This window comes from Oncorhynchus mykiss, chromosome 3, assembly GCF_057628025.1.
Source record: "Oncorhynchus mykiss isolate SJ-2025 chromosome 3, ASM5762802v1, whole genome shotgun sequence".
Lineage (NCBI taxonomy): Eukaryota > Metazoa > Chordata > Actinopteri > Salmoniformes > Salmonidae > Oncorhynchus > Oncorhynchus mykiss.
The window spans coordinates 14482402-14508865 of NC_143024.1; the positions used below are offsets into that span (position 1 = coordinate 14482402).

Genomic DNA, 26464 nt, shown 5'->3' on the forward strand with positions numbered 1-26464 from the left:
TAATGTCTTCTACAAACTATCAAGGTTTCTGGTCTTGGCTTCATGGCTCTTTCCAGAGTTTCCTCTACAGGTGCATTGGTGTGACTCTGCAGCAGTGTTCCAATAAGGAAGTGGTCCAGAAGCAGCTACAGGAGATGCTGATCAGTGCACGACACAACGACGCCATCGAGAGAGCGGTAAAAACCTCTTCGTCCCCGTTTGAGTCAGGCCATGATCCTCTTGATAGCATTTGCTTTTATTTATCATCATATGTTCAGCGTGACCTGTGATGTAATTGTCTGTGTAAGGCAGAGCGTCGCCGGGCAGAACAGTCTTTCTTTGTGCAGCTGAATTGCCCAGTTAAGACAGTCTTGTGACATGTACTCCTAAGCCTTTGCTTATTTTCAAAGGGAGGTCACGTCTGCCTTTCTAAGCTGTAATCTGTGTCTAGTGTTAAGTTTCCCCTCATTTCCGTTGTATTTTAACCAGATGATTGGGAATGGTGGTGTTTTTACAGTCTTTAGGCCTAATAGAGAGTGGTAGTGAAATTGTAATGCCGGTGTTAATGATAATCTAGATGTACTGTTTGGTCATTGGAGGCTGAAGTGTCCATTAAACTGTGCTAATAGGGTGGGGTAATGGGTTTCCAGGGTGTCGCCATGGGGATCGGGCTGTGTGCAAGCAGTCATCTCGATGCCACTCTGGCCAAACTGGACGACTTCGGGAAATCTGACGCCTTCAAGAAAGCCTCAGGAATATTCAGCCTGCTCAAAGTTAGTGTGCTATTCCTGTTTTTATTTTCATTGTAGGTGGATAAACACAAACGTGGCAATGTCTGCCTGCCTTGGAGGTTCTATCTACACCGTACAGTCAGCAATTTAACACGTTCAGATTGAAGATTTTATGGAGTTTGTTGATTTCTTTCTACTACTTTGAGCATTTGATTGAGCCTGCCTGGAGTGCCAGGTACAGTAGGCACAGTTTGCACTTTTGGGACTATTCCATTGGTTCCATTTCACCAGACAAGCTCGATCAAGCCCTGCTAAAGTCATTTTAAAGGAAACGTGTACAGGTATTGAAAAACTGATTTTTAATTAGCCTAATTTATATATTTGAAGGTTTTTATAAAGTTGACAGCTTTTTAGTCCACTACTAGGCTCAATCTGTGGGAGACCAAGCCCCTACACCGTAATCTTCCCATCTCTACCACCTCCTCCTCAGGACAAGAATGACTTGGATGTAGAGAAGATGAAGAGCACGTTGATCCTGTGTTATGGTTACGTAGCGCTCCACGCCCCAGAGGACCAGATCCTGTCCCGCATCGACTCAGACATCCTCCGCAGCATCAGTAAGCACTTCAACACCAAGGTAAGGAGCTAGGGCTTGGTTGCTCCACCACATCCCTTTAATAAAGCTAGTCCACAACGTTTCGACCCACGAGGGAATCTCTGTCAGGAAGGCCTGGATGAAACAGACAGCCAGCATCTCTCAAATTTAAATAGTTCTTTAGATGTTGTCATCAGTCTCAATGGACCAGTTTTGGCCTTCAGGGCACATAGTCACAAAGTTGTAGTGCTGATCTGGGATCAGTTTTAAATCATAATGAATAAGAGGGGGGGGACCTGACCCTAGATCAGCACTCCTACTCTGAGACACTACAGGCCCAGGCCTTCATCAGCATAAAGACTGAAGAGAGTTAGTTTGGGTGTTACATTTGGTTGCCCATACTGTTAGAGTACAGAGGCCGCCAGGGACCGACCTGTTAAATGCCCCTACATGTCCTATAAAGAGGTGCGGCCTGTCAAATGAAACCCCACTCCCATCTCCAACCATCCAGTTATCCCCCCCATTGCAGAGAGAGGAAATAATGACTGAGCGATACCCGTTGCTGATCACCACATAGCACTGTGTTTTACCATCGACTTGTAGTGTTTTCTCTTTCCTCAATGGCAGCGTCAGCTAGCGTAGTTAGAATAGCTGCAGTTTCACATTATTCCTGAATCTATTTTTTACCGTTGGCCCAGTGAGCATGCTTGGGTTGGCATGGTACCGAGTGACCTCACCGAGAAGAAGTTCTGTGAGCATGTGTGGGTTGGCATGGTACTGAGTGACCTCACAGAGCAGAAGTTGTGATAAGGCTGAGTCTGATGGAGTTAAGACATGCTGGTCAGACAGAGGATCCATCCCAAAATGCACCCTATTCCCTATATAGTGCACTATATAGTGAATTTGGGATGTACACAGACAGTCGGTCAGGCTTACTGCTCACAATTACATACAGGTGGTTATATCGTTAAAACCAACGATGGGTCATAATTGAGGTATTTGAAAGGTACATAAAACCACACAGCACAAACCACAGTGAAAGGAATGTGTGATTATATCAACCAGTTGGAGAAGTCACGCTATGTTTTAGTGTTTCAAATGTCTCACTCCTATTATTCAGGAGGTCTCTGTCTCTCCATGGCTACCGATGAACCTGGTTTATGTCCTCGGGTTCTTCTCCTGTAGCTGCCGGCCATATGCTTAGCATCACAATGACTGTCTGAAAACTAGCCTCCATAGTTGTCTTGGTTAAATGAGACCTGTTAAACTGCAGCCTTCAGGGGCCACTGCCAATGTACACTATGACCTCCAGATGTCCACTTGAATTGGATCATGGGATTTTATGTTAGGGTGGGTCATTGGACACACACACACACACACACACACACACGGTGTTTAATGTTAAGAAGCCGAGTCTATATCCATCGAGTCGTTTGGGTTCCACACAGGGCTCATTTAATTGGCTACGGCTAGTTGGCTAGCACTGTAACATTTGCTAACCTTTTTACTGCAATGTGGAAATAGAGGTTGAGTTCATCTGTATCTGTGAGACATTTAATGTATGGCTGTCCCATACCATGGTTAACCATCTAACCGGGGAACACTGTAGTCTGATAACATTTTCTTAATGAGGGGAAAGAGCATATTCTCTTCTCTTTAGGGGGATGGGATATATTCTCGTCTAGTAGCGTACACTTGTGGATTAAACTCCTTGTTGCTTTTATGTTGTGCAGGTTCTGGGAATTAAAATAGAGACCAAGGTACCGTGACTGGACCCTAATGAAGGATCCTCTGTCTCTCTCACTAAAACTCCTCTAACAATCTCTTCTCTCTAGAACGCTGCTGCTTCAACTTTCTGAACTTTTAGAAGTAAATGGCTCTAGTTGAAAGATCAGCACCTCATGTAGTTATGATGGGAGGCAGTGTATTTGTTTGCCTCTGTTTCAGAAGTTCAGAACGTTTAGTGCTTTTGAATGTTCCACTAACATGGTCGGACACTATGGTGTTTCTGAATGCCCTCCATGTCCTACTAACACGGTCTGACACTGGTGTTTCTAGGGCCTTGTGGTTTCCTCTTTGATCGACGACACACACCAGCTCTTAGGTTGTGATGCCAAATCAGATGGTGGAATTTGATGTTCAAATTCTTTTTCCCCTTCCAGATCGCAAAGCTTACATTTCTGTCTGACATTTAGTCTGCAAATCAAGGCATGGATGATCGTTCTTTAAAAATACACCCTCTACTCTGATTGTTTCATTCATATTGACCTGTATCTACACATTGATTTTTAAGCCAACTGAAAAGTAGTCAAATTCATCTTCAGTAGAATGTGTGACTTACCCAACCATAAGCTGTTGTTTCTTATGCCATTTTCTGAAACAGTTCTATTATTGAGATGCTCTTATCAAGTTTTTTACTTTTTTTTTTATGGACCCCTGACATTTTCAACAAAATCTAAAAATCACTACGGTTGAAACCCTTGTTCTTGCTCTAGGCTATCCAGCTATCTCTAGATGTTTTATGAATGGCATAGGAACCTTTTTAGAATCAGGGTAAGTGACTGTCTATGTATGCTTGAGGGCTGCACTATACAACTAATATTTGGTTGTCTTGCTCACAATGATGCGAACAAACTAAACCTCGGACTGCTATCGCCAATTGCCATGAACACAGTCTGAAGCTGTGTGTTTGTCTCTGTCCGTGTTTTTGTTGTGTTTGTGCCTGTCTCCCTGTCTCTGTGTGTGTGTACGCTGTATCCCCCCCCCCGTCAGGACCTGACCATGAAGCTGAGTCTGATTCAGAGTGTGGGCCTCATAGCCAGGGCCATCAGCACCGTCGTACGTAATCAGGGCTACATGTTCGTCCGCAAGCAGGAACTCATGGGAGTCATGATGGTCAGTGTTTGTCATGTTTATGTACTCTGTTGTGTCGTTGTTAGGACAGTGTTATGTCGCCCTTATGATGGAGGGTTACATTAAATGTTACTGGATTTAGATCACACCAACTGTAAAACATTGTTTATGACTGCCTATGACAGCTGTTATATCTTAGGTAGCTGTTAGAAAGGCTTTATGATATAAGGGCTGCTACAGTCAAGTGGTTCTGATTGTGTTGACCCATCTCAATATCTTCCTTTTATTGAAGGATTTTATCAAGGCAGAACCCACGGATGCCATGCGGACTCCGGTTCGCCACCTTGTGATGACCACGTGTGCCAACCTCATGTATCCTTTAATGCCCAGAGGTGTGCTAGTGGGTTGCATATTGGAACAGAGCCCAGAGATGTCAGCCTGTCAGGAGCTTGTCAGTACCAGGTGTTTCATCTTCCTCTCGGGTTGTAAAAATCAGGGAACTTTCCCCAAACTCCCAGGTTTTCCAGAAATCCTGGTTGGAAGATTCTGGATATTCCTTCCCTCCTGATTCCAGGAATCTTCCAACCAGGATGTCTGGAAAACCTGGGCAGTTTTTGCAACCCTAGCCTCTACTGAGTGACATCGTTGGTCCTTGACCCCAGGTTGACCCCAGTAACCTGGAGCCGGCGCTGACGGAGAATGAGAACTTTGATATGCTGCGGACGTGTCTGAACGGTGTGTACGGCCTTCCCCCGGTGAACACTCCGGACAAGGACAGGGGAAAAGACGAGGAGGTGCTGGAGCCCCAACAGAGAGAGGTGAGATCTGAAGCATCTCAATACCTCGTTGTGATTCTTCACCGTCAGTGGGTTGCTGTAGTCAACAGGTGCACAAACCTGGAGGGGGAGCAAAATGAGAATTACTGTACATGTAGGTACATTAACCGTTATTCATACAAATCAACCAATCCATATTGCAAAGGAAGTTTGTTCTTGATTCAGTATAATTGATCTTGACCTAAGTGCAATCAAATCAATGCATCAAGGACATTTCATAGTCAGTGGATTGACATGGGGTGAGTCACAAGCCATGTGACTAAAGCAGGAAGTGATTTATTATGTATCCTGTTATAGAGAAACCTAATAGTTATGTTCAACTTTAGGACACATGAACAACCTCAAGTATACACATACTGTATGCACAGACCTTCTCTCTGTGTGTAGACATACAGTCATCTCAACATAAACCTGCACTTTATTCCTTCACACTCATTTTGTGAAAGTATGAAACAGGGTGTTTGCGGGTCCTTAAATGAATAAATGATTTTTTTAAAAATCTGATTTGAAGACCTAAAAATGCCTTAAATTCAGTTTAAGTGTCTTAAATAATGTGACGGAGATGACTACACTGTTTTACAATGTGCTTCTGCGTAATTGTTGCTACTTTGACAAAACAACAATATTAAATAACAATCGAACCGCACTTTCAAGATGTTAGGTGTGTGTCGCGGGAGAGAAGGTAGCCTATACAATCAGACAACAACCCGATCTGGGATGATAAACAGACATTGTCCTTCTTACCTAATACATTTAGCTTGTGTTGGTGATGAGGCTCCACAACGTTCCTGCAGATTGTTTTGGTTGTAAAAACATGTTTTGCTCAACAGTAATGTGCATTAATCTGCTTCCTGAAATGAAAGTATCTGCGCTGTTTCGCTGCTGACTTACACACGGAGTGAAGGGAGAGATGCGTTCTGATAAGAGCATACTGACAGTTGAGCAACATTTTAGAAATGTAATTGTGGGAAAGACTTAGTTGTTTTAAAACAACTACTGTTACTGTTAAGAGTAGAGTCTCAGCCTTGTGTATCCCTGTAAAAATAATTTCTGTCAAGATGGAGGAAATGACACCACTTTACAAACGGATGATGAGCCAGGGGAACGGAGAGGAGCGTACCATCTGGGGTGAATACAATGGGACGTTTTTGTAGGATGTTACATTTACTGTTGGATCAATTGCGTTGCTACCCAGCAACAATATCATATTTAGAGTTAGCACTCTAGCTAATGTGTTTTGAGTTTCCACTTCCTCGGGCAGCAGGTAGCCTAGCGGTTAGAGCGTTGGGCCTGTAACCAAAAGGTTGCTGGTTTCAATATCTGACTAGACAAGGTGAAAAATCTGAGCAAGGCACCTCAACCCTAATTAGCTCCAGGGGTGTCGCACTACTATGGCTGACCCTTTAAAGCCAACACATTTCACTGCACCGATCTGGTGTATGTGACATAACATATTTATTTGTATCATTATGTAGTGTATGGCCTAGGACAATATACACAAACTTGCAGGCAAATAAATCAAACTAATATTTGATTATTCTGGATCCTATTCTGTTATTGCACATCAGAATAACTATCATGCATTCCCTGAACAAGTTAGATGAAATGTCTATAATAATGTCTTTGCACTGGGTAAAGTCAGTCTTGGAGCCTTCCCTCTCAGCTACCTTGCTTCAAAGTACCGCCATTTGATCCTGGATTCACTGAATGAGTTATTTTATTAGACTCTTTTGGTTGTAGGCTAATGTTCTAGTCGTATCCCATAATAATTATTGGATAATGGACTTTTGTTCCAGCGTGGACTTTTGTGTGGACGTTTGTTCCAGCCCCAGTCTAACACGTCAGATTCTACCAATCAGCTGCTCAACAGGACCTTGTTAATCTGACTCAGTGCTGAATCAAACGCCTGCACACCCAGTGACCTGGTTCTCCAGGTGGAGAGTTGACCACATGTTTATACACTTACTGTGCTGCGTTTGTGACTTGAAGGATTTGTTCACAGTGGTATGGTGGTGATGTTATGAAGTATCATTGTTGCAGGTATAGGTATCGAAGCCTTCGTTTGTGATCTAGCTAATGATTGGGCCAGCCTAAACAAATGCAGATGGGCAACCCCATGCTTCAGCCATCTATAGCCTAGCAGCCCAGGAATCATCACCTAGATTCAGACGCAGGCTAATTAAAACAAAACCAAAATTCATTTTTTTTATTGAGCGGATGGAACATAATGACTAATAATTTGTAGACTAAACATTGACCACAATAAGCCCAAACAGGTATGTTTGACTAATACATGATCATGTCCAACCTTGTTTATATTTGTGTACGATCACGTGTCTCTCTCTAATGCGTGGGAATGCTTGGGAACAGTCTTCAATTCACCTTCATGGAACCAGCAGATACCCTGACAGTGGAGATGGTAAAGCTTCTGTCTACTGCTTTTCCCTCAGGCGTTATACAAAGACACCTTCAATGCTCTTCAGGAGTTGTTGAGGAATATTCTTGCAAGAGACCTGAATCCAGACGGACTCCAGAGTGTTTTCAAGGTAAGTTGGTGATAAGAAGTATACGCTTAAACGTTGACTTATTTATACCTTGATCTTAAACTCCACTTTGACCCTGTCTTTGGTTGTCCTCAGCACATTGAGGAGTGGTTGAGTTCTGGTCAGGGTCATGAGAGGGAGAGGGCGATGAACACCACCGCTCACATCCTAGAGTTCTACTTCAACAACCTCCACGTCAAAGTGAGTCAGAACTTCTGCAAACCCTTCTTTCTCAGGTAATATTTGGACCTTACTAGCTGAAGTCCTTGAGTTCTGTAGACATGAACTAACAGCAAATATAGCTGTGTTTGTGTTCTTCAAAATGTTTGAGATGCCATAATGTTCAGTAGTGTATCTTATGAGCTGCCCGATGTTTGCAGTGGTTCTAAAGGCCCATTTGGTAGGAATATGGGGCTTGTGGTACCAGCACCACAAAATACTGAAGGACATGGAAATAAATCATCCAGAACTCCTGGGGAACCGTAGAAGTTGATAAAAGTGCTTCTTTATTGTTAAAGGGATTCTTGTGGATTTTTGCAATGAGGCCATTTATTTACTTTCCCAGACTCTGATGAACAGGTGAACTGCACTAGAAGTCTATGGGTATCTGCTAGCAGCAGCCTTGTAGATACCAATATACTTTGTCATTGCGCTAACGCTAGTTAGCATTGGCTTGCGAAACAACCTCTAATTTCCTTAATACTGGACACAGAGTCATAAAAATGGTATCCACAAGTGGGGGAAGTAGATACAGGGCCTCATTGCCAAAATCCTGAAGGATCCCTTTAAACGTGGAACCAACCCATAGCCTTAATCTGGGTGTTCTGTCTTTTGTAGAACATGGTAACCTTCCACAACCTGGGTTCTCTCCTGGGCCGCCTGGCCCCCCGATGCACCGACCCCAACCCCCTGGTCCGCAGGGCAGCCATCGACTGCATCTATACCCTGCTCTACATCCAGCTACGCTACGAAGGTAACACACATCACTACACACACACACACACCACTACACACACACACACACTGTCTCTGATTCAGTACGCCTTGTTTTGTTTAGTTTCCTATTCTCTGGCGACCAGCTTAACTCCCCCAGCGACCAGCTTAACTCCCCCAGCGACCAGCTTAACTCCCCCAGCGACCAGCATAACTCCCCCAGCGACCAGCTTAACTCCCCCAGCGACCAGCTTAACTCCCCCAGCGACCAATACAGCCCATTTGTGGGCACCTTTAATACGCGAAACTCTGGTTCCATTCCAAAGGGCACCCTATTCCCTATATAGGGCCCATAAGGCTCTGGCTCACTATATAGCGAATGGGCTGCCATTTGGGAAGCACACCTCTGTGTGCCATTCCGCTGGGAGGGAGATTTCAGGGTGTGGAGCTCAGCTGCAGCTGGTCTCATTGTCTCCCTGCCCTGGCGCTAGGCTTCTCTCTGGACTATAAAGACGACTCTGTGGAGAGACTGATCACACTGAGGGAGAGCATGGACAACCCAGACCACTCTGTCCTCTACAAGACCTGCTCCGAGCTGGCCAAGGTGAGGATAGGAGAATACAGCATTACATAGTCAAACATATTTACACATTGTTTCACCTTGGGTTTCAAAATTCTGGTCAACTCTTTCTGGAAAACCGGAGAATTTCGGGAAAGTTACTGGAATTTTGCAACTCTGCTTTCATAATGTGTCTTTATTTTGTCTGTCTTTTCCCCTCATCTGTGTAGATCATCAGTAAGCGTCTGCCCCAGCAGCAGCTCAACACTCTGATCTTCATGTTGATTGAGGGGCTGGTGGACTCCCAGTCTAACTGCTCCAGAGCCTCCAGTGTTCTACTCAACACCCTGCTGAAGAACAGAGGAGCTGGACTACAAGACCTGGTTGGCTCTCACACTCACTGGCTCTCACACTCACTGGCTCTCTCACTCACTGGCTCTCTCACTCACTGGCTCTCTCACTCACTGGCTCTCTCACTCACATTCACCCCCTCTAAATGATCTGTGTGTGTCAGGTATCAGAGATGCTGGAGGTGCTTCACATCCGTCTGCAGATGATCAGTGAGGAGCAGGTGAAGGTGTCTGTGGCCCAGTCCATCCTCATCCTGGCTACACAGCACCTCCAGACTGTCATCAACACACTCATCTCCTACCCCCTGCCCTTCGACAGGTGAGAACCATCTCTCTTCCTCTCCTCCATCTCCTACCACCTGCCCTTCGACAGGTGAGAACCATCTCTCTCTTCTATCTCCCCTCTGTTCAACAAGGAAGATTCCTCTGTCTTTGTTTCTCCATTTGACATGTTAATTCTCTCACACTCACACACACACACACACACACACACACACACACACACACACACACGAGTGAGACTCCATGTATCTTCCAACCAGTATTTCTGGAGAACTGATGGGTTTGGGGAAAGTTAGACATTTTGCAACCCTGTGTGTAGAAGCAGAGGAAATGTTTTCACTGCCTCCCATTCAAAGTGAGCCCTACCCCTCATGGTCACTTCTCCCTGTGTGATCCCCAGTTGGAGCTGTGAGATGTGGATTGCCCTGGGGGCAGACAGTAAACTGGCCTCTCAGATCATGGAGATGTTGATGGAGAAGCTCAACATCATGGTACCCTACGTGGACAAGAAGGAGTCCATGATGAGAGGAGGCCTCACCAAGGTGGCCACCAGTCACCCTCTAGCTGTGAGTAGCAGGTTGTAGAGTGCTATGATGAGACTGTAGATGTCTGGGTAATGGTGTGTTGCTAGGTTTATTTGTGTCAAATGTACAAGTCTGAGCAATCATTTTCTATGCTATTCTATTGTGTCAGATGACCTGTGCCCTGAAGGAGATGATGCTGAATGGGCAGAGCCAGGAGGCTGTGGTGTCCCTGTTCCCCCAGCTCTTCAGCTCCCTGCTGGTCCGCCTGGGCTCCAGCGTGGGGGTCACACTACCCAAAGACATCAACAGCTCCGGAACAAACAGGAAGAGCCCCACCAAACTGGCCGCAGGCTTCGACGTGTGCGGGTGGGTTAGGAGACGACATACGCTAGCTAGCACATACTGTATCATAAGACACACGGGCTGGAGTGCACTCCATTAGATAATCTGGAGAGCCACTGTTAGAAAATAACTAGAGGTTAGGTCCTACAGGGGTCCACATGTACCTCCCAGAAAATGTCATACCGGAAATCATCCAAACATGTAAATATACACTTAGTACTGGTGACATACGATATGAAGTTATCAGTACAGGTAATGACAGTATCTGTTTCACTGATCATAGTTACCATACAATGTGAAGTTGTGAAAATGAAGTTCCTTCAGGAAAAATGTAGTTATTTTTATTCAAGGTTTAACTCCTTTGTCTGTGTGTGTTCCTGGGTCTGCAGGGTAGCGGTGGAGGCGCTGCGGATCCTCCTGGCCCGGGCCCAGCTGGACCATGTAGTTAAACCCCTGGACCAGGAGGGGGCCTGGGACAAGATGAAGGACCCCCAGCAGCACATCACCGGGGTCACCCTCCTCGCCAGGTACACCCTGACCCTGGCTTCATGTCCACATCCTGGTTCAACCCTAACCTCAGCCCTAACTCTTTCTTCATGATATGTACAGTATAGCTACCCTATATGCTGTACCAGTTAGTGTGAGAGGTGTGTTGTTGTTTTCAGGGCCATGGCCAAACACGCAGGCCCTCGTCTCCCGGCCATAGTGGAGTGTCTGTGCCCCTGTCTCAACAACATCTACGAGTGTCAGAGGGTCACTATCACAGCCTTCTTCTCTGAGGTGAGCCAAGCCCAGGGCCCACTGTTGTAGGTCTGTGAGGTGAGCCAAGCCCAGGGCCCACTGTTGTAGGTCTGTGAGGTGAGCCAAGCCCAGGGACCACTGTTGTAGGTCTGTGAGGTGAGCCAAGCCCAGGGCCCACTGTTGTAGGTCTTTAAAGAGGGAATATGGTAGAATGTCCACCACCACACTGATTATACCTATCCAGACCCTTCACATCTGCAAACATATACATCCTGTGTCACACCAACCAATTTGGATGCAATTTCTGTTGCAGATGCAAGTGACATCAGCTTTGCTGATACACAAAGCAATTAAAATGCAATATAAATTGCATGCAACATCCAACCCTGTAATACATCATGGTATCATAAAAAAAAAATGTGCCAAACGTTTGGTAATTGTAACATAATTGTTATAGACAATGCTGGCTGTAAAATTTAGATAGTTAGTGAAAATGTTGCTGTTTTGCCAAGCTACTGTAACTAGCTAGCAAACCAAGCTAGCGAGGAGCTAAGTTAGCTAGCTAGTGCAGTTCATGTTGGACAGAAAGGTCTGGGGGAGGAGACGGGTTAAAGAAGGATCTTTAAGCCTTGAGACAATTGAGATGGATTGTGTATGTGTGCCATTCAGATGCTGAATGGGCAAGACAATACAGAAGTGTCTTTGAACAGGGTATGGTAGTACAGTAGGTTCCAGGCACACTGATTTGTGTCAAGAACTGCAACTCTGCTTACTAAGCTAACATTTTGTTGATGTATTTAACCCCTTAGTTTAATGCTTAAACTATCTCCATAAAGTTCCATGTATATTTTTTTAAAGTGGTGCACGGCTACCTTCAGACTAGTCTTATGAGGGTTGTGGGTGTCCTGGAGCAAAACAACTGACATGTACGTGGTTGTGAGGGTCATATTAGTGTGTAGCCCAAACTGTTCAAACACTACAGACAGAAGTTGGCAGATCGGATGTACCGACTTCAGACGATTCCCGTGATGCTTGTGGGGGGGTCGTAAGGTAAAACATGGTGTTGGAGGGGGGGCTGCCCACATCTAGGGGGTTGTAGAGGTGTGACAGAGTTAGGATGTCAAACTGGACATAGTGGCTTTACAGTATTATAATACTTAGAAGGAATTGCATTTTAATTGCTGTTGTCACCAGGAGTCAAAGTAGTTTACATTGCATTTGTTGTGCTTTTGTAGGTCTCCTTCATGTATATCTCAATGTACCGGCTTCACACTGTGTTCTGTCTCCGTGGCTAACGCTAGTTGCTGAACCACTGTGTTCTGTCTCTGTGGCTAACGCTAGTTGCTGAACCACTGTGTTCTGTCTCTGTGGCTAATGCTAGTTGCTGAACCACTGTGTTCTGTCTCTGTGGCTAATGCTAGTTGCTGAACCACTGTGTTCTGTCTCTGTGGCTAATGCTAGTTGCTGAACCACTGTGTTCTGTCTCTGTGGGTAACGCTAGTTGCTGAACCACTGTGTTCTGTCTCTGTGGGTAACGCTAGTTGCTGAACCACTGGCTTCACACTGTTCTGTCTCTGTGGGTAACGCTTGTTGCTGAACAACTGTGTTCTGTCTCTGTGGGTAACGCTAGTTGCTGAACCACCACGTGGTGACAGAGCTGATGATGATGGATGTCCTGATGAACAACATGATGGAGCGTATCTCTGACCCCAGCTGTACCGTCCGCATGCTGGCCGTCAGGGGGCTGGGGAACATCGCTGTGGGATCACCTGAGAAGGTACATATGGAGGGGGGAGGGGAGGTGCTGGTTGTCAGGGGGCTGGGGAACATCGCTGTGGGATCACCTGAGAAGGTACGTATGGAGGGAGGATGGGAGGTGCTGGTTGTCAGGGGGCTGGGGAACATCGCTGTGAGATCACCTGAGAAGGTACATATGGAGGGGGAGGGGAGGTGCTGGTTGTCAGGGGGCTGGGGAACATCGCTGTGAGATCACCTGAGAAGGTACATATGGAGGGGGAGGGGAGGTGCTGGTTGTCAGGGGGCTGGGGAACATCGCTGTGGGATCACCTGAGAAGGTACGTATGGAGGGAGGATGGGAGGTGCTGGTTGTCAGGGGGCTGGGGAACATCGCTGTGAGATCACCTGAGAAGGTACGTATGGAGGGAGGATGGGAGGTGCTGGTTGTCAGGGGGCTGGGGAACATCGCTGTGAGATCACCTGAGAAGGTACATATGGAGGGGGAGGGGAGGTGCTGGTTGTCAGGGGGCTGGGGAACATCGCTGTGAGATCACCTGAGAAGGTACATATGGAGGGGGGATGGGAGGTGCTGGTTGTCAGGGGGCTGGGGAACATCGCTGTGAGATCACCTGAGAAGGTACATATGGAGGGGGAGGGGAGGTGCTGGTTGTCAGGGGGCTGGGGAACATCGCTGTGAGATCACCTGAGAAGGTACATATGGAGGGGGGATGGGAGGTGCTGGTTGTCAGGGGGCTGGGGAACATCGCTGTGAGATCACCTGAGAAGGTACATATGGAGGGGGGATGGGAGGTGCTGGTTGTCAGGGGGCTGGGGAACATCGCTGTGGGATCACCTGAGAAGGTACATATGCAGGGGGAGGGGAGGTGCTGGTTGTCAGGGGGCTGGGGAACATCGCTGTGGGATCACCTGAGAAGGTACATATGGAGGGGGAGGGGAGGTGCTGGTTGTCAGGGGGCTGGGGAACATCGCTGTGGGATCACCTGAGAAGGTACGTATGGAGGGAGGATGGGAGGTGCTGGTTGTCAGGGGGCTGGGGAACATCGCTGTGAGATCACCTGAGAAGGTACATATGGAGGGGGAGGGGAGGTGCTAGTTGTCAGGGGGCTGGGGAACATCGCTGTGAGATCACCTGAGAAGGTACATATGGAGGGGGAGGGGAGGTGCTGGTTGTCAGGGGGCTGGGGAACATCGCTGTGGGATCACCTGAGAAGGTACATATGGAGGGGGGAGGGGAGGTGCTAGTTGTCAGGGGGCTGGGGAACATCGCTGTGAGATCACCTGAGAAGGTACATATGGAGGGGGGATGGGAGGTGCTGGTTGTCAGGGGGCTGGGGAACATCGCCATAGGATCACCTGAGAAGATATGACTGATTAATCTTACCTCAATGTGGCAACATTACGCAGACAAAATGTATTAACAGAAGTTTCAAGAGATATCAGAGGGATCGGGTTAGGATATACTACAGAGCAGGAGCAATGAGTTAGCCAGATATATTTTATAAACAACCTAAAATATATATTGATTTTTCTGGTTCATTAAGACATCTGAACTGTGTTTTTGGTTGAATCAAATGCAAATTTTAAGCTTATATAAAATAAGTGATTTCAGAATATTTAGGCAAGTTATCTGGCTAATCCTACTTTGTAGTATATCCCTCTGGTCCAACCAAGACAGCAGCAGAGGGGAACAATGTTTCAGACAAATATGGATCTCTAGGTAATCACAACCTATACTTAATCTATTTTATAGGTAAATAAGTATGCCAAGGAGCTGCTGGCTGCTATGAGCTCTGGGATGGAGGAGAAGGACGACCCTGGGAAACGCATCACTCTGGAGGCCATGTCGGGCCTGTCCAAGGTGCTCCTCTACCTGGACAAGAAGAACGTCCAGCTGCTGGTCGTCTACATCTTCATGAAGATTAAACCCTTCCTGGAGAGTGTGAGTTGAGCAGATACACACTTCTATGTTGTCATGGTTACCACCCTGCTGTAGCCCACTGTTGTCATGCTAGAGTTACCACCCTGCTGCAGCCCACTGTTGTCATGGTAGCATTACCACCCTGCTGCAGCCCACTGCTAGATTGCCTCTGAAGCTAAGCAGGGTTGGTCCTGGTCGGTCCCTAGATAGGAGATCAGATGCTGCTGGAAGTGTTGTTGGAGGGCCAGTAAGAGGCACCCTTTCATCTGGTCTAAAAAAAAAATCCCAATGCCCCAGGGCAGTGATTGGGGACATTGCCCTGTGTAGGGTGCCGTCTTTCGGATGGGACGTTACAGGTGTCCTGACTCTCTGTGGTCACTAAAGATCCCATGGCACTTATTGTTAGAGTAGGGGTGTTAACTCTGGTGTCCTGGCTAAATTCCCAATCTGGCCCTCATACCGTCACCTAATCATCCCAAGCTTACTATTGGCTCATTCATCCCCCCCCCTCCTCTCCCCTATAACTATTCCCCAGGTCATTGCTGTAAATGGGAATGTGTTTTTCAGTCAACTTAACTGGTAGAGTTTGGGTTCAATCAAAATAAATAGAGGTGAATCCTGGTCCCTGTACATTGATTCCATGTCCAGTAGCTTTTGTCTATTGACTTTATTACTTTGGGGCGGCAGGTTCAGTGTGTGTTTTGATATTTTAACCTGTGTGTCGTGATTGCGTTTGGTGTAGGGGGACAAAATAAAGTGGGTAGCGCGTTGGACTTGTAACTGAAAGGTTGCTAGATCGAATCCCCGCACTGATAAGGTAAAAATCTGTCATTCTGCCCCTGAACAAGGCAGTTAACCGACTGTTCTTAGGCCATCATTGTCAATAAGAATTTGTTCTTCACTGACTTGCCTAGTTAAATAAAGAATAAATAAATAAAAAATAATACAATTACTGAAACTTTGCAAGGTTGCAAAATAGGTTTCTTATCTCAGGGGCCTTTTGTAGTTAATAACATAAGACATACAGTTTAACCTGATGTCACAAGTGTCATTGAGGTATATGTGGTTGGGTCTTTAAGCTTATTTGAACTATTCCTGACATAAGTCTAGCGTCTGGCACCCTAAAATATGCTTTTCTCTCTTGGTAACTCCCCTACCTGATAGATATAGATTAAGGTGAAATTACACCAATCCCTGACACGAAACCCAAACTGGCTGCGAGCGTGCTCCATCGTGCACACATTTATTTTGTCACTACACCAAACGCCATCACGACACACAGGTTAAAATATCAAAACAAACTCTTAACCAATTACATTCATTTGGGGACAGGTCGAAAAGCATTAAACATTCATGGCAATTTAGCTTGCACTTGCTAGCTAATTTGTCCTATTTATCTAGCTTGCTGTTGCTAGTTAATTTGTCCTGGGATATAAACATTAGGTTGTTATTTTACCTGAAATGCACAAGGTCCTCTACTCCACACATAAAAACGGTCAACCGAATTGTTTCTAGTCATCTCTCCTCCTTCCAGGCTTTTTCATCGTTTAACTTATATGATGATTGGCATCTAAAGTTTCATAGTATTACCACGACAACCGGCAGTCTTTCAATCACCCACGTGGGTATAACCAGTGAGGAGATGGCACGTGCGTACCTACTTCTATAAACCAATGAGGAGATGGGAGAGGCAGGACTTGCAGCGCGATCTGTGTCAGAAATAGGAATGACTTCTATTTTAGCCCTTGGCAACGCAGACGAGCAGTGTGGGTGCAATAATTGAATAACATGGATTCCTACATTTATTTTGCAGCGAGCGGTGTTGTCAGGGTATTAGAGACTAGTGGCCTCTGAGGAGGATGCTTGTGATGTGGCTACAACGTCTGAAACACATTTGTTAGGCTTATTACGTTTCACTTCTCAGAGAGAAGGCAAGATATATGTTTGATATTTGGTGTTTTGAGTTCCTAGTTTCTCAGGGCCAGATTTCTATCATGTAGAAGTTGACAGGGTCAAGAAAAGGACAACCTTGTTTCAATAAATGGATGTAAGACTGAGTCGCTCTGGATAAGAAGGGTTTGATCTACTAAATTACAGTGTTTTTAAATGATGGGTTTAGGTTGGATCCTCTGAAGGTTATCTAGGTCTACTGCTGTGTGTTAACGTTATGATGGGTTTAGTGTGGATCCTCTGAAGGTTATCTAGGTCTACTGCTGTGTGTTAATGTTATGATGGGTTTAGGTTGGATCCTCTGAAGGTTATCTAGGTCTACTGCTGTGTGTTAATGTTATGATGGGTTTAGTGTGGATCCTCTGAAGGTTATCTAGGTCTACTGGTGTGTGTTAATGTTATGATGGGTTTAGTGTGGATCCTCTGAAGGTTATCTAGGTCTACTGCTGTGTGTTAATGTTATGATGGGTTTAGGTTGGATCCTCTGAAGGTTATCTAGGTCTACTGCTGTGTGTTAATGTTATGATGGGTTTAGTGTGGATCCTCTGAAGGTTATCTAGGTCTACTGGTGTGTGTTAATGTTATGATGGGTTTAGTGTGGATCCTCTGAAGGTTATCTAGGTCTACTGCTGTGTGTTAACGTTATGATGGGTTTAGTGTGGATCCTCTGAAGGTTATCTAGGTCTACTGGTGTGTGTTAATGTTATGATGGGTTTAGGTTGGATCCTCTGAAGGTTATCTAGGTCTACTGCTGTGTGTTAACGTTATGATGGGTTTAGTGTGGATCCTCTGAAGGTTATCTAGGTCTACTGCTGTGTGTTAACGTTATGATGGGTTTAGTGTGGATCCTCTGAAGGTTATCTAGGTCTACTGGTGTGTGTTAATGTTATGATGGGTTTAGTGTGGATCCTCTAACTGCGCTCCTGTATTGTTGACCCAACAGGAGAATGATGAGATCCGCTGTGCCTCCATCATGCTCCTGGGGAACCTGTCTAAGTTTGGTTCAGGAGAACCTGTGTTCAAAGACCAGATCCACAACGTACTGGTCAGCCTGCTGCTGCACCTCAGTGACCCCAACCTGCAGGTGGTCAAGGTGGGTAACCTCACATCAACACTCAGGCAGTGGACTTGGGGAACTATGGTTCTACAAACTGGTTTGGTACACTATACCTGTTGTCTAGTTTTCTTTGCAGTCCTGTGCTTTACATACCTAGAATTAATCTGATATAGTCTGGTTTATATCATAGGATTCATCTGGTATAGTCTGGTTTATATCATAGATTCATCTGATATCGTCTGGCTTATGTCATAGATTCATCTGATATCGTCTGGCTTATGTCATAGATTCATCTGATATCGTCTGGCTTATGTCATAGATTCATCTGATATCGTCTGGCTTATATCATAGATTCATCTGATATCGTCTGGTTTATATCATAGATTCATCTGATATAGTCTGGTTTATGTCATAGATTCATCTGATATAGTCTGGTTTATATCATAGATAAGTAAATGATACGTTATTACGTCATGTGGATTGAATTGAAGCAGCCTTTGTGCAGAGACTCAGATGGTAGGCTAAAAGACTGTTTCCTGTCTGTTTTTCTGTGCAGGCGTGTAAGTATGCCATGCGAGTGTGTGCTCCAGTGGTGGGCTCAGAGCTCATCACCACTATGTTCCAGAACCATCTCCACGAGGACAAGAGTCTGCACTACGGAGAGTTCATCAACGACCTCACCAAATATATTGTGAGTTGAGCACTGTCTAATACTGTAATAGTCTACTCACATCCACAAACTGGTACAGACCTCACCGTCGGCCATCAAAACCAGTAGCGGAGATCTGGCGTCAGGAGGCGGAAATTATTTACCTACTGTAGTAAACAGCTTTTTAAATGCGTTGCACGCTATGCAATCACTAGAGCAGTTGCCTTGGAAACCCACCTTGAATAATGTTCTATTACAAAAGGTTAGTTATTTTTCTCTCTTTATATGATAGAACTGTTCTTTTGATTTGTCCCCAGATTCAAGACTTCCCTGGCATGCTCAACTTCTACCACATCACTGTCATCCAGTTCTTCAAAAGCAACTGGGCCGAGGTTCGGGCCGGCGCTGCCATGTTTATCGGTAGGTAGGGAAACTGGTTAGTGGGATGTCTCTGTTTCCTCAACTTCACCTCAACACCATGGTTGGGTTCTATTCCATTTCTATTCAGGAAGTACACTGAAATCCCAATTATCTTCAATGCTTTTCAATAAGGAAAATTGGAATTTGGTTTACCTTGTGAATTGACCTCAACCCTGCTCAACATGGCTCTGCTCTGTGTCTTAGCTTCTGTAGCTATCCCTTTGTAGTCATTCATGAGTTAGACAATTATTAGTCATTTTTCAGACAGTGTTCTGTTATTAATATTGGATAAATGTCATAATTAGTTGTAATTTTCAAGAAGAGAATATCAGTGAAGCTGTTTGCACAAACCAAATATTCTCTCTCATTTACCATGGTAGAGCTTTTCACTTAAACATTTATCTAATGAAATGTTAAAGGCCTTTATTTCTTTGTAGGTTTCCTTCTGGGTAATCTTCCTGAGGAATTATTTTCTCACATCAACATGGGGAGTGTGACCAAAGGTAGGCTGTTTCTCTAGTTCTGCTTCCCAGTGAGTTGGGCTTGTTGGACCGGTTGTAGTAGTCTGTGTGATGAGTACTCCTTCCATGTGATATAACTGTAACGGTGCTTGGGTATGTCGGGCCAGGAGTTATTCCTGCTCAGATCCAAGGGATCAGGGAAACCTCCTCATACTCATTGTCTTCTGTCTGACCAGGGAAACCTACCTCATACTCATGACCAGGGAAACCTCCTCATACTCATTGTCTTCTGTCTGACCAGGGAAACCTACCTCATACTCATTGTCTTCTCTCTGATCAGGGATCAGGGAAACCTCCTCATACTCATTGTCTTCTGTCTGACCAGGGAAACCTCCTCATACTCATTGTCTTCTCTCTGATCAGGGAAACCTACCTCAAACTCATTGTCTTCTCTCTGATCAGGGATCAGGGAAACCTCCTCATACTCATTGTCTTCTGTCTGATCAGGGAAACCTACCTCATACTCATTGTCTTCTGTCTGACCAGGGATCAGGGAAACCTCCTCATACTCATTGTCTTCTGTCTGGCCAGGGAAACCTCCTCATACTCATTGTCTTCTGTCTGACCAGGGAAACCTCCTCATACTCATTGTCTTCTGTCTGACCAGGGAAACCTCCCTCATACTCATTGTCTTCTCTCTGATCAGGGATCAGGGAAACCTCCTCATACTCATTGTCTTCTGTCTGACCAGGGAAACCTCCTCATACTCATCGTCTTCTCTCTGATCAGGGATCAGGGAAACCTCCTCATACTCATTGTCTTCTGTCTGATCAGGGAAACCTACCTCATACTCATTGTCTTCTGTCTGACCAGGGATCAGGGAAACCTACCTCATACTCATTGTCTTCTGTCTGACCAGGGATCAGGGAAACCTCCTCATACTCATTGTCTTCTGTCTGACCAGGGAAACCTCCTCATACTCATTGTCTTCTGTCTGACCAGGGAAACCTACCTCATACTCATTGTCTTCTGTCTGACCAGGGAAACCTACCTCATACTCATTGCCTTCTGTCTGATCAGGGATCAGGGAAACCTCCTCATACTCATTGTCTTCTGTCTGACCAGGGAAACCTACCTCATACTCATTGTCTTCTGTCTGACCAGGGATCAGGGAAACCTCCTCATACTCATTGTCTTCTGTCTGATCAGGGATCAGGAAAACCTACCTCATACTCATTGTCTTCTGTCTGACCAGGGAAACCTCCTCATACTCATTGTCTTCTCTCTGATCAGGGATCAGGGAAACCTCCTCATACTCATTGTCTTCTGTCTGATCAGGGAAACCTACCTCATACTCATTGTCTTCTGTCTGATCAGGGAAACCTACCTCATTGTCTTCTGTCTGACCAGGGAAACCTACCTCATACTCATTGTCTTCTGTCTGACCAGGGATCAGGGAAACCTCCTCATACTCATTGTCTTCTGTCTGACCAGGGAAACCTCCTCATACTCATTGTCTTCTGTCTGACCAGGGAAACCTACCTCATACTCATTGTCTTCTGTCTGATCAGGGATCAGGGAAACCTCCTCATACTCATTGTCTTCTGTCTGACCAGGGATCAGGGAAACCTCCTCATACTCATTGTCTTCTGTCTGACCAGGGAAACCTACCTCATACTCATTGTCTTCTGTCTGATCAGGGATCAGGGAAACCTCCTCATACTCATTGTCTTCTGTCTGACCAGGGAAACCTACCTCATACTCATTGTCTTCTGTCTGACCAGGGAAACCTACCTCATACTCATTGTATTCTCTCTGATCAGGGATCAGGGAAACCTCCTCATACTCATTGTCTTCTGTCTGACCAGGGAAACCTACCTCATACTCATTGTCTTCTGTCTGATCAGGGATCAGGGAAACCTCCTCATACTCATTGTCTTCTCTCTGATCAGGGATCAGGGAAACCTCCTCATACTCATTGTCTTCTGTCTGACCAGGGAAACCTACCTCATACTCATTGTCTTCTGTCTGATCAGGGATCAGGGAAACCTCCTCATACTCATTGTCTTCTGTCTGACCAGGGATCAGGGAAACCTCCTCATACTCATTGTCTTCTGTCTGACCAGGGAAACCTCCTCATACTCATTGTCTTCTGTCTGACCAGGGAAACCTACCTCATACTCATTGTCTTCTGTCTGATCAGTGTTGCATAGGAGTGATGTCACCTGGGGGAAGACAATGACCTCATACTGTGTTCTGTGTGTGGTGTCTCCCAGGTCTGGTCATGCTGCTCCAGGACCCAGACCCAGTGGTGAGAGTCAAGGCAGCTGAAGCTATGGGCCACTTCCATTGAACAGACACACATCCTGCCTGCCATTCATTATTCCATTAGCTGTTTTAGAGTTGTTCATGTTACTGTTTTCAACAAAGATGATCTGGTACTTCACATGTTGACAGTGCAACTTGAATTAGTCCATGAACGTATGTATTAGTGACCAAAGACTGTACCTCCATGTATAGAAAAACATGCATAGTACTTTGGAGCAGTATTATGAAATCTGTTGACACTTTTAGAATGTTGACAGTAGGTTAGATCAATTGGCCAATGGGCTTGACCTCTGCTGAGCTTAGTGTTTAGCTGAATTCCAAATGGAGCCCTATCCCCTCTTCCCTAGGCACTCCTGTAGACCTGAAGGGAATAGAACGGTGTAGGCAATATGGTAGTTACTTCCTTGGCCTCCTGATGGGATTTGCCTGCTGGATGGGATCTCCACCATATTGGTCATAGCTGTCTGTCACTTTCAGGTCAGGAAAAGGGGCTTGTGGGGAGGGGCTAGGGGTTGATCTCCAGCCTCCACTCCATTCACACTAGTCTAGTGGACCAACCCCTGAAACACACGTAGGGCTGGCACTATTACCCTGTAACCCACGGTTATGGATGAAGACTGTAAAGAATAACCTCCATTACCGTAGAAAATGAATGTGTGCAGTTAAGTCCCTTTCTTCTGCAACATGGACTCTTAACATGATTTATCTTTGTAATGTAGAATGTTCATTCAAATGATGTTAACTGGTGTGGCTCATGCAATGGAATGTACTGCACTTTTTGTAATGTCTATTGAGTTGAATCACCAAATCACAGCACATATTTTACTTCCTGCTTTGGTCCTATGGGTAGACTCGCAATGGCTGCCAGTCCACCCATAATGCCAACGTTGAGTTGAATGGGGACTCCCGTTTCTATGGCAGCACATGCAGTCAGGAACGGAGGAGAAATGTGCGTCTACATTTATTAATTTGTATTTATTTTGCTATTTGAACGGTTGTTACGGTGACCGCAGTCATTTGGCTGACCAAATTGCCGTCCTACAAAGCTCCATGACCGTCCACAGCCCTCCACTCAAGGATGAGCAGTTATCATCCACGTCCAAGGAGGCTGTCTGTCAGCGAGGACAGCCCAAAACCATCCCATGTACCTGTTCTTACACTTCTGAGGCAGAAGGGATTTCAGAGGCTCCATTTATTCTCGTGGTAGCATTGTTTAACAACAGAACTGCATCCTGAAACACTATTGTAGCTAGTTCAGAAAATGTCTTGTAGGAACAGGAGTTTTCTCCTGACCACGAGACCTCACCAGGACCTCACCAGGGGTGATACATTGAGGGCCCAGAGTTTCTACTTGTCAGGTCAGGGAAAACGCCTGGGTCACTTTCATTAGGACCACGCAACGGAAAATGAATATGGGAAGTTAGTCCCTCCCTGTTTTCAGTCAGTTTTCTTCCGTTTGGTGCCTAATGCATGTGACCCCTAGTCTTTATCTGTTCTTCTTTACCCCAGGTACAACATGTACGCAACCAGGCACTCCCGTGGAGTTGCCACAGTGCCAAATAATCAGACCTGGATTTAAATACTATTTGATTTATTTCAAAAGTAGTGTGGTTTACTTTAACCTGCCAGAGGGGCAGGGTTTGCAGTTTAGCCAGCGCTTTTCTATTGGTTCCATTGCCAGCAGGCAATCAGAATTAAGAACACCTAATGTACTTGAAATGATTTCAAATAGTATTTGAACCCATATCTACAAATAATAGTTTTACTGGGTAGCTACATTAAGATGGACGCAATAACCTTCTCTTTCTTTTCACATCGGTCCTAGTCTTCTCTCACTCTTTCTCTTAAAAGATGCACTTCACTTTTCTTTTCACATCGGTCCTAGTCTTCTCTCACTCTTTCTCTTAAAAGATGCACTTCACTTTTCTTTTCACATCGGTCCTAGTCTTCTCTCACTCTCTCTCTTAAAAGATGCACTTCACTTTTCTTTTCACATCGGTCCTAGTCTTCTCTCACTCTCTCTCTTAAAAGATGCACTTCACTTTTCTTTTCACATCGGTCCTAGTCTTCTCTCACTCTCTCTCTTAAAAGATGCACTTCACTTTTCTTTTCACATCGGTCCTAGTCTTCTCTCACTCTTTCTCTTAAAAGATGCACTTCACTTTTCCACTCCTGTCCGTTTCATGTGATTAGATTAGGGTACTGATTATAACAGGTTATGAGGTCTTAATAGATGACATTCCTGTCGAGGTTTTACGTTGCACTACTTAATCAGTCTGTCATTGTACACAGTGAATGACACATCCACATGTTTTTGTTGTGTTACTGATGGATAGAGATGTTTTACTGTGGTAAAGTGCAGTATAGGCGCTATTTAATGTGTTGCCTACATTGGGTAAAAGTCCTGGTCCTAAAGTACAGCTGGATTGGACCTGTGTGTCTGTCGGTGTCTGGGGTGTTGAAAGGTTACTGGGGATGATGGCTGTTCTGTTGGACCATTCTTTGTTAATGTAATATTTTAATGTGACATCTTTCAATAATGGACATGGGAAAAGTATCATGTATGCACACTGTGTCCATTTGAAACGGAAACAGGCCTATGACGTTGATGGAAATCATATTTTATTTACTAAATAAAACCTAAGATCCCTATAAAAATAACTGGTGTCCTGAGCCTTTTATGTCACAATTCTTCAAAGGAAAACACTAATACATAATACATCACATGGTTATTAAAGCTGTTTTATAAGGAAAGTATGGAGAAAGATGAATATATATAAAGGAAAGGTACTTCTATACTATTGAGGATATAAAGCTTACTGTACCTTTATGTGAAAGCTTATTTGATAACCTGTGGGAGTCCCCTGCTCTCCTCACACTCACAGCATTCATCTGGAAAGGCATCTGCCTGATGGAAGTGAATTGGGGAATAAGATTTAATTGTGTTTTTCTAAATGACTAATGGTTTTTAATATATCTCACTTCAAAGTACTGTCCACTGGGTCTCTTCACAACTCCTCAAAAGTAAGAGAGGAGAGTATTGTTTGGGTAGTTTGAAGACTATGAGAAGAAAAAGAAAGTGAGTCTCATCCAGCAGTATTTGGATCCGTAGTGTTCAAGGTGAATCAAACCATTGGTGATGAAGTTAATTTAACTCTAGGCCATGTAATTGATGTTACATTCACTGCACGTTCTAACTGGACACGGTATTCAACTGCAGTCAGCAGATTGGGGTCTCAGGCAGTCTGAGATAATCAACGCCTAATGGAATAGAATACATACCGGCGTATTGAATCTGACTCAATTTAACTTCATGACCAAATGACGGCTTGTTGAATGTAATGGGCTGAACCTTGATAACCACTCGCCCATGTGAATGACTGGATGTCCTCTTAACACTGCTTCCAGTGACCGCTCTGCATGAGAACCCCATATTGTCTAAATAAGCAATCCAATCTCAAGATCCGTAATGGTGATTAAAAATGATCAGTGTCATCATCACATTGAATGGCACCGGTGTTCTTCTCAGGTCAACTCAGTTCATTTCAGATAACAATTGGTTTACCATAAATGGCAGCTCCACATTGTCATGCAGGTCATTTCAAATCTTAATTGACCATCTTTAAATAATGACTTTGAAGGTAATGCAATCATATACTGTAGCTGCACTTGAGGAGGCTATGGATTGAAACGCCAGCTAGATCAGTGGGCAGGACAGGAGATGGTGATATTGGTTCTTCATTGTCCTAGAGAAGACAGGAGATGGTGATATTGGTTCTTCATTGTCCTAGAGAAGACAGGAGATGGTGATATTGATGCTTCATTGTCCTAGAGAAGACAAGGGAGGGTGATATTGGTTCTTCATTGTCCTAGAGAAGACATGAGATGGTGATATTGATGCTTCATTGTCCTAGAGAAGACAGGAGATGGTGATATTGGTTCTTCATTGTCCTAGAGAAGACAGGAGATGGTGATATTGATGCTTCATTGTCCTAGAGAAGACAGGAGATGGTGATATTGGTTCTTCATTGTCCTAGAGAAGACAGGAGATGGTGATATTGATGCTTCATTGTCCTAGAGAAGACAGGAGATGGTGATATTGATGCTTCATTGTCCTAGAGAAGACAGGAGATGGTGATATTGATGCGTCATTGTCCTAGAGAAGACAGGAGATGGTGATATTGATGCTTCATTGTCCTAGAGAAGACAGGAGATGGTGATATTGATGCTTCATTGTCCTAGAGAAGACAGGAGATGGTGATATTGGTTCTTCATTGTCCTAGAGAAGACAGGAGATGGTGATATTGATGCTTCATTGTCCTAGAGAAGACAGGAGATGGTGATATTGGTTCTACATTGTCCTGCAGAAGAGAAAAGGCAATAATAGTTAGTCAATAGTTAGTCTAAAGTTGTGACCAATGATGCATATAAACCCTGGATTGCTAATGCTACGTATTGGCCATTGAGAGGCTAGAAAACCACCGGTCTCTTCCCCAGTAGAAGTCATCATTTAGTTTTTTCTTTCACATTTTCAAACAGTCCAACGGGGTTATACATTTGGGTGAGGTTTTTTCCTCGCCTGAGTAACCTTGTTTCACTGCCAAAAATAACATTAAACCATCTAGTGTTCAGTGAAATAACAACACAATGTCAAA

General features: G+C 44.8%; 1 protein-coding gene across 6 annotated transcripts in view; it reads left to right on the forward strand.

Moving 5' to 3' along the window:
* Positions 1-24470, forward strand: part of LOC110506857 (maestro heat-like repeat-containing protein family member 1) — a 40012-nt gene extending 15542 nt beyond the window's left edge. For 3 of the 6 annotated variants that reach the window (XM_036965882.2, XM_036965885.2, XM_090221585.1), the window contains exons 20-43: positions 57-176; positions 630-752; positions 1201-1347; positions 3039-3065; positions 4078-4200; positions 4451-4530; positions 4832-4976; positions 7445-7540; positions 7634-7738; positions 8375-8510; positions 8962-9074; positions 9260-9412; positions 9544-9698; positions 10062-10227; positions 10355-10551; positions 10917-11054; positions 11193-11307; positions 12899-13045; positions 14777-14965; positions 17838-17987; positions 18508-18642; positions 18918-19020; positions 19458-19523; positions 21758-24470. In XM_036965882.2, coding sequence (XP_036821777.1) covers positions 57-176; positions 630-752; positions 1201-1347; positions 3039-3065; positions 4078-4200; positions 4451-4530; positions 4832-4976; positions 7445-7540; positions 7634-7738; positions 8375-8510; positions 8962-9074; positions 9260-9412; positions 9544-9698; positions 10062-10227; positions 10355-10551; positions 10917-11054; positions 11193-11307; positions 12899-13045; positions 14777-14965; positions 17838-17987; positions 18508-18642; positions 18918-19020; positions 19458-19523; positions 21758-21834 — 3006 coding nt within the window. In that variant the 3' untranslated portion in view covers positions 21835-24470. The remainder of the gene's footprint in view (positions 1-56; positions 177-629; positions 753-1200; positions 1348-3038; positions 3066-4077; positions 4201-4450; positions 4531-4831; positions 4977-7444; positions 7541-7633; positions 7739-8374; positions 8511-8961; positions 9075-9259; positions 9413-9543; positions 9699-10061; positions 10228-10354; positions 10552-10916; positions 11055-11192; positions 11308-12898; positions 13046-14776; positions 14966-17837; positions 17988-18507; positions 18643-18917; positions 19021-19457; positions 19524-21757) is intronic. The other 3 variants (XM_036965894.2, XM_090221587.1, XM_090221588.1) reach the window with 1 other exon arrangement.
* The last annotated feature ends 1994 nt before the right edge of the window (positions 24471-26464 follow it).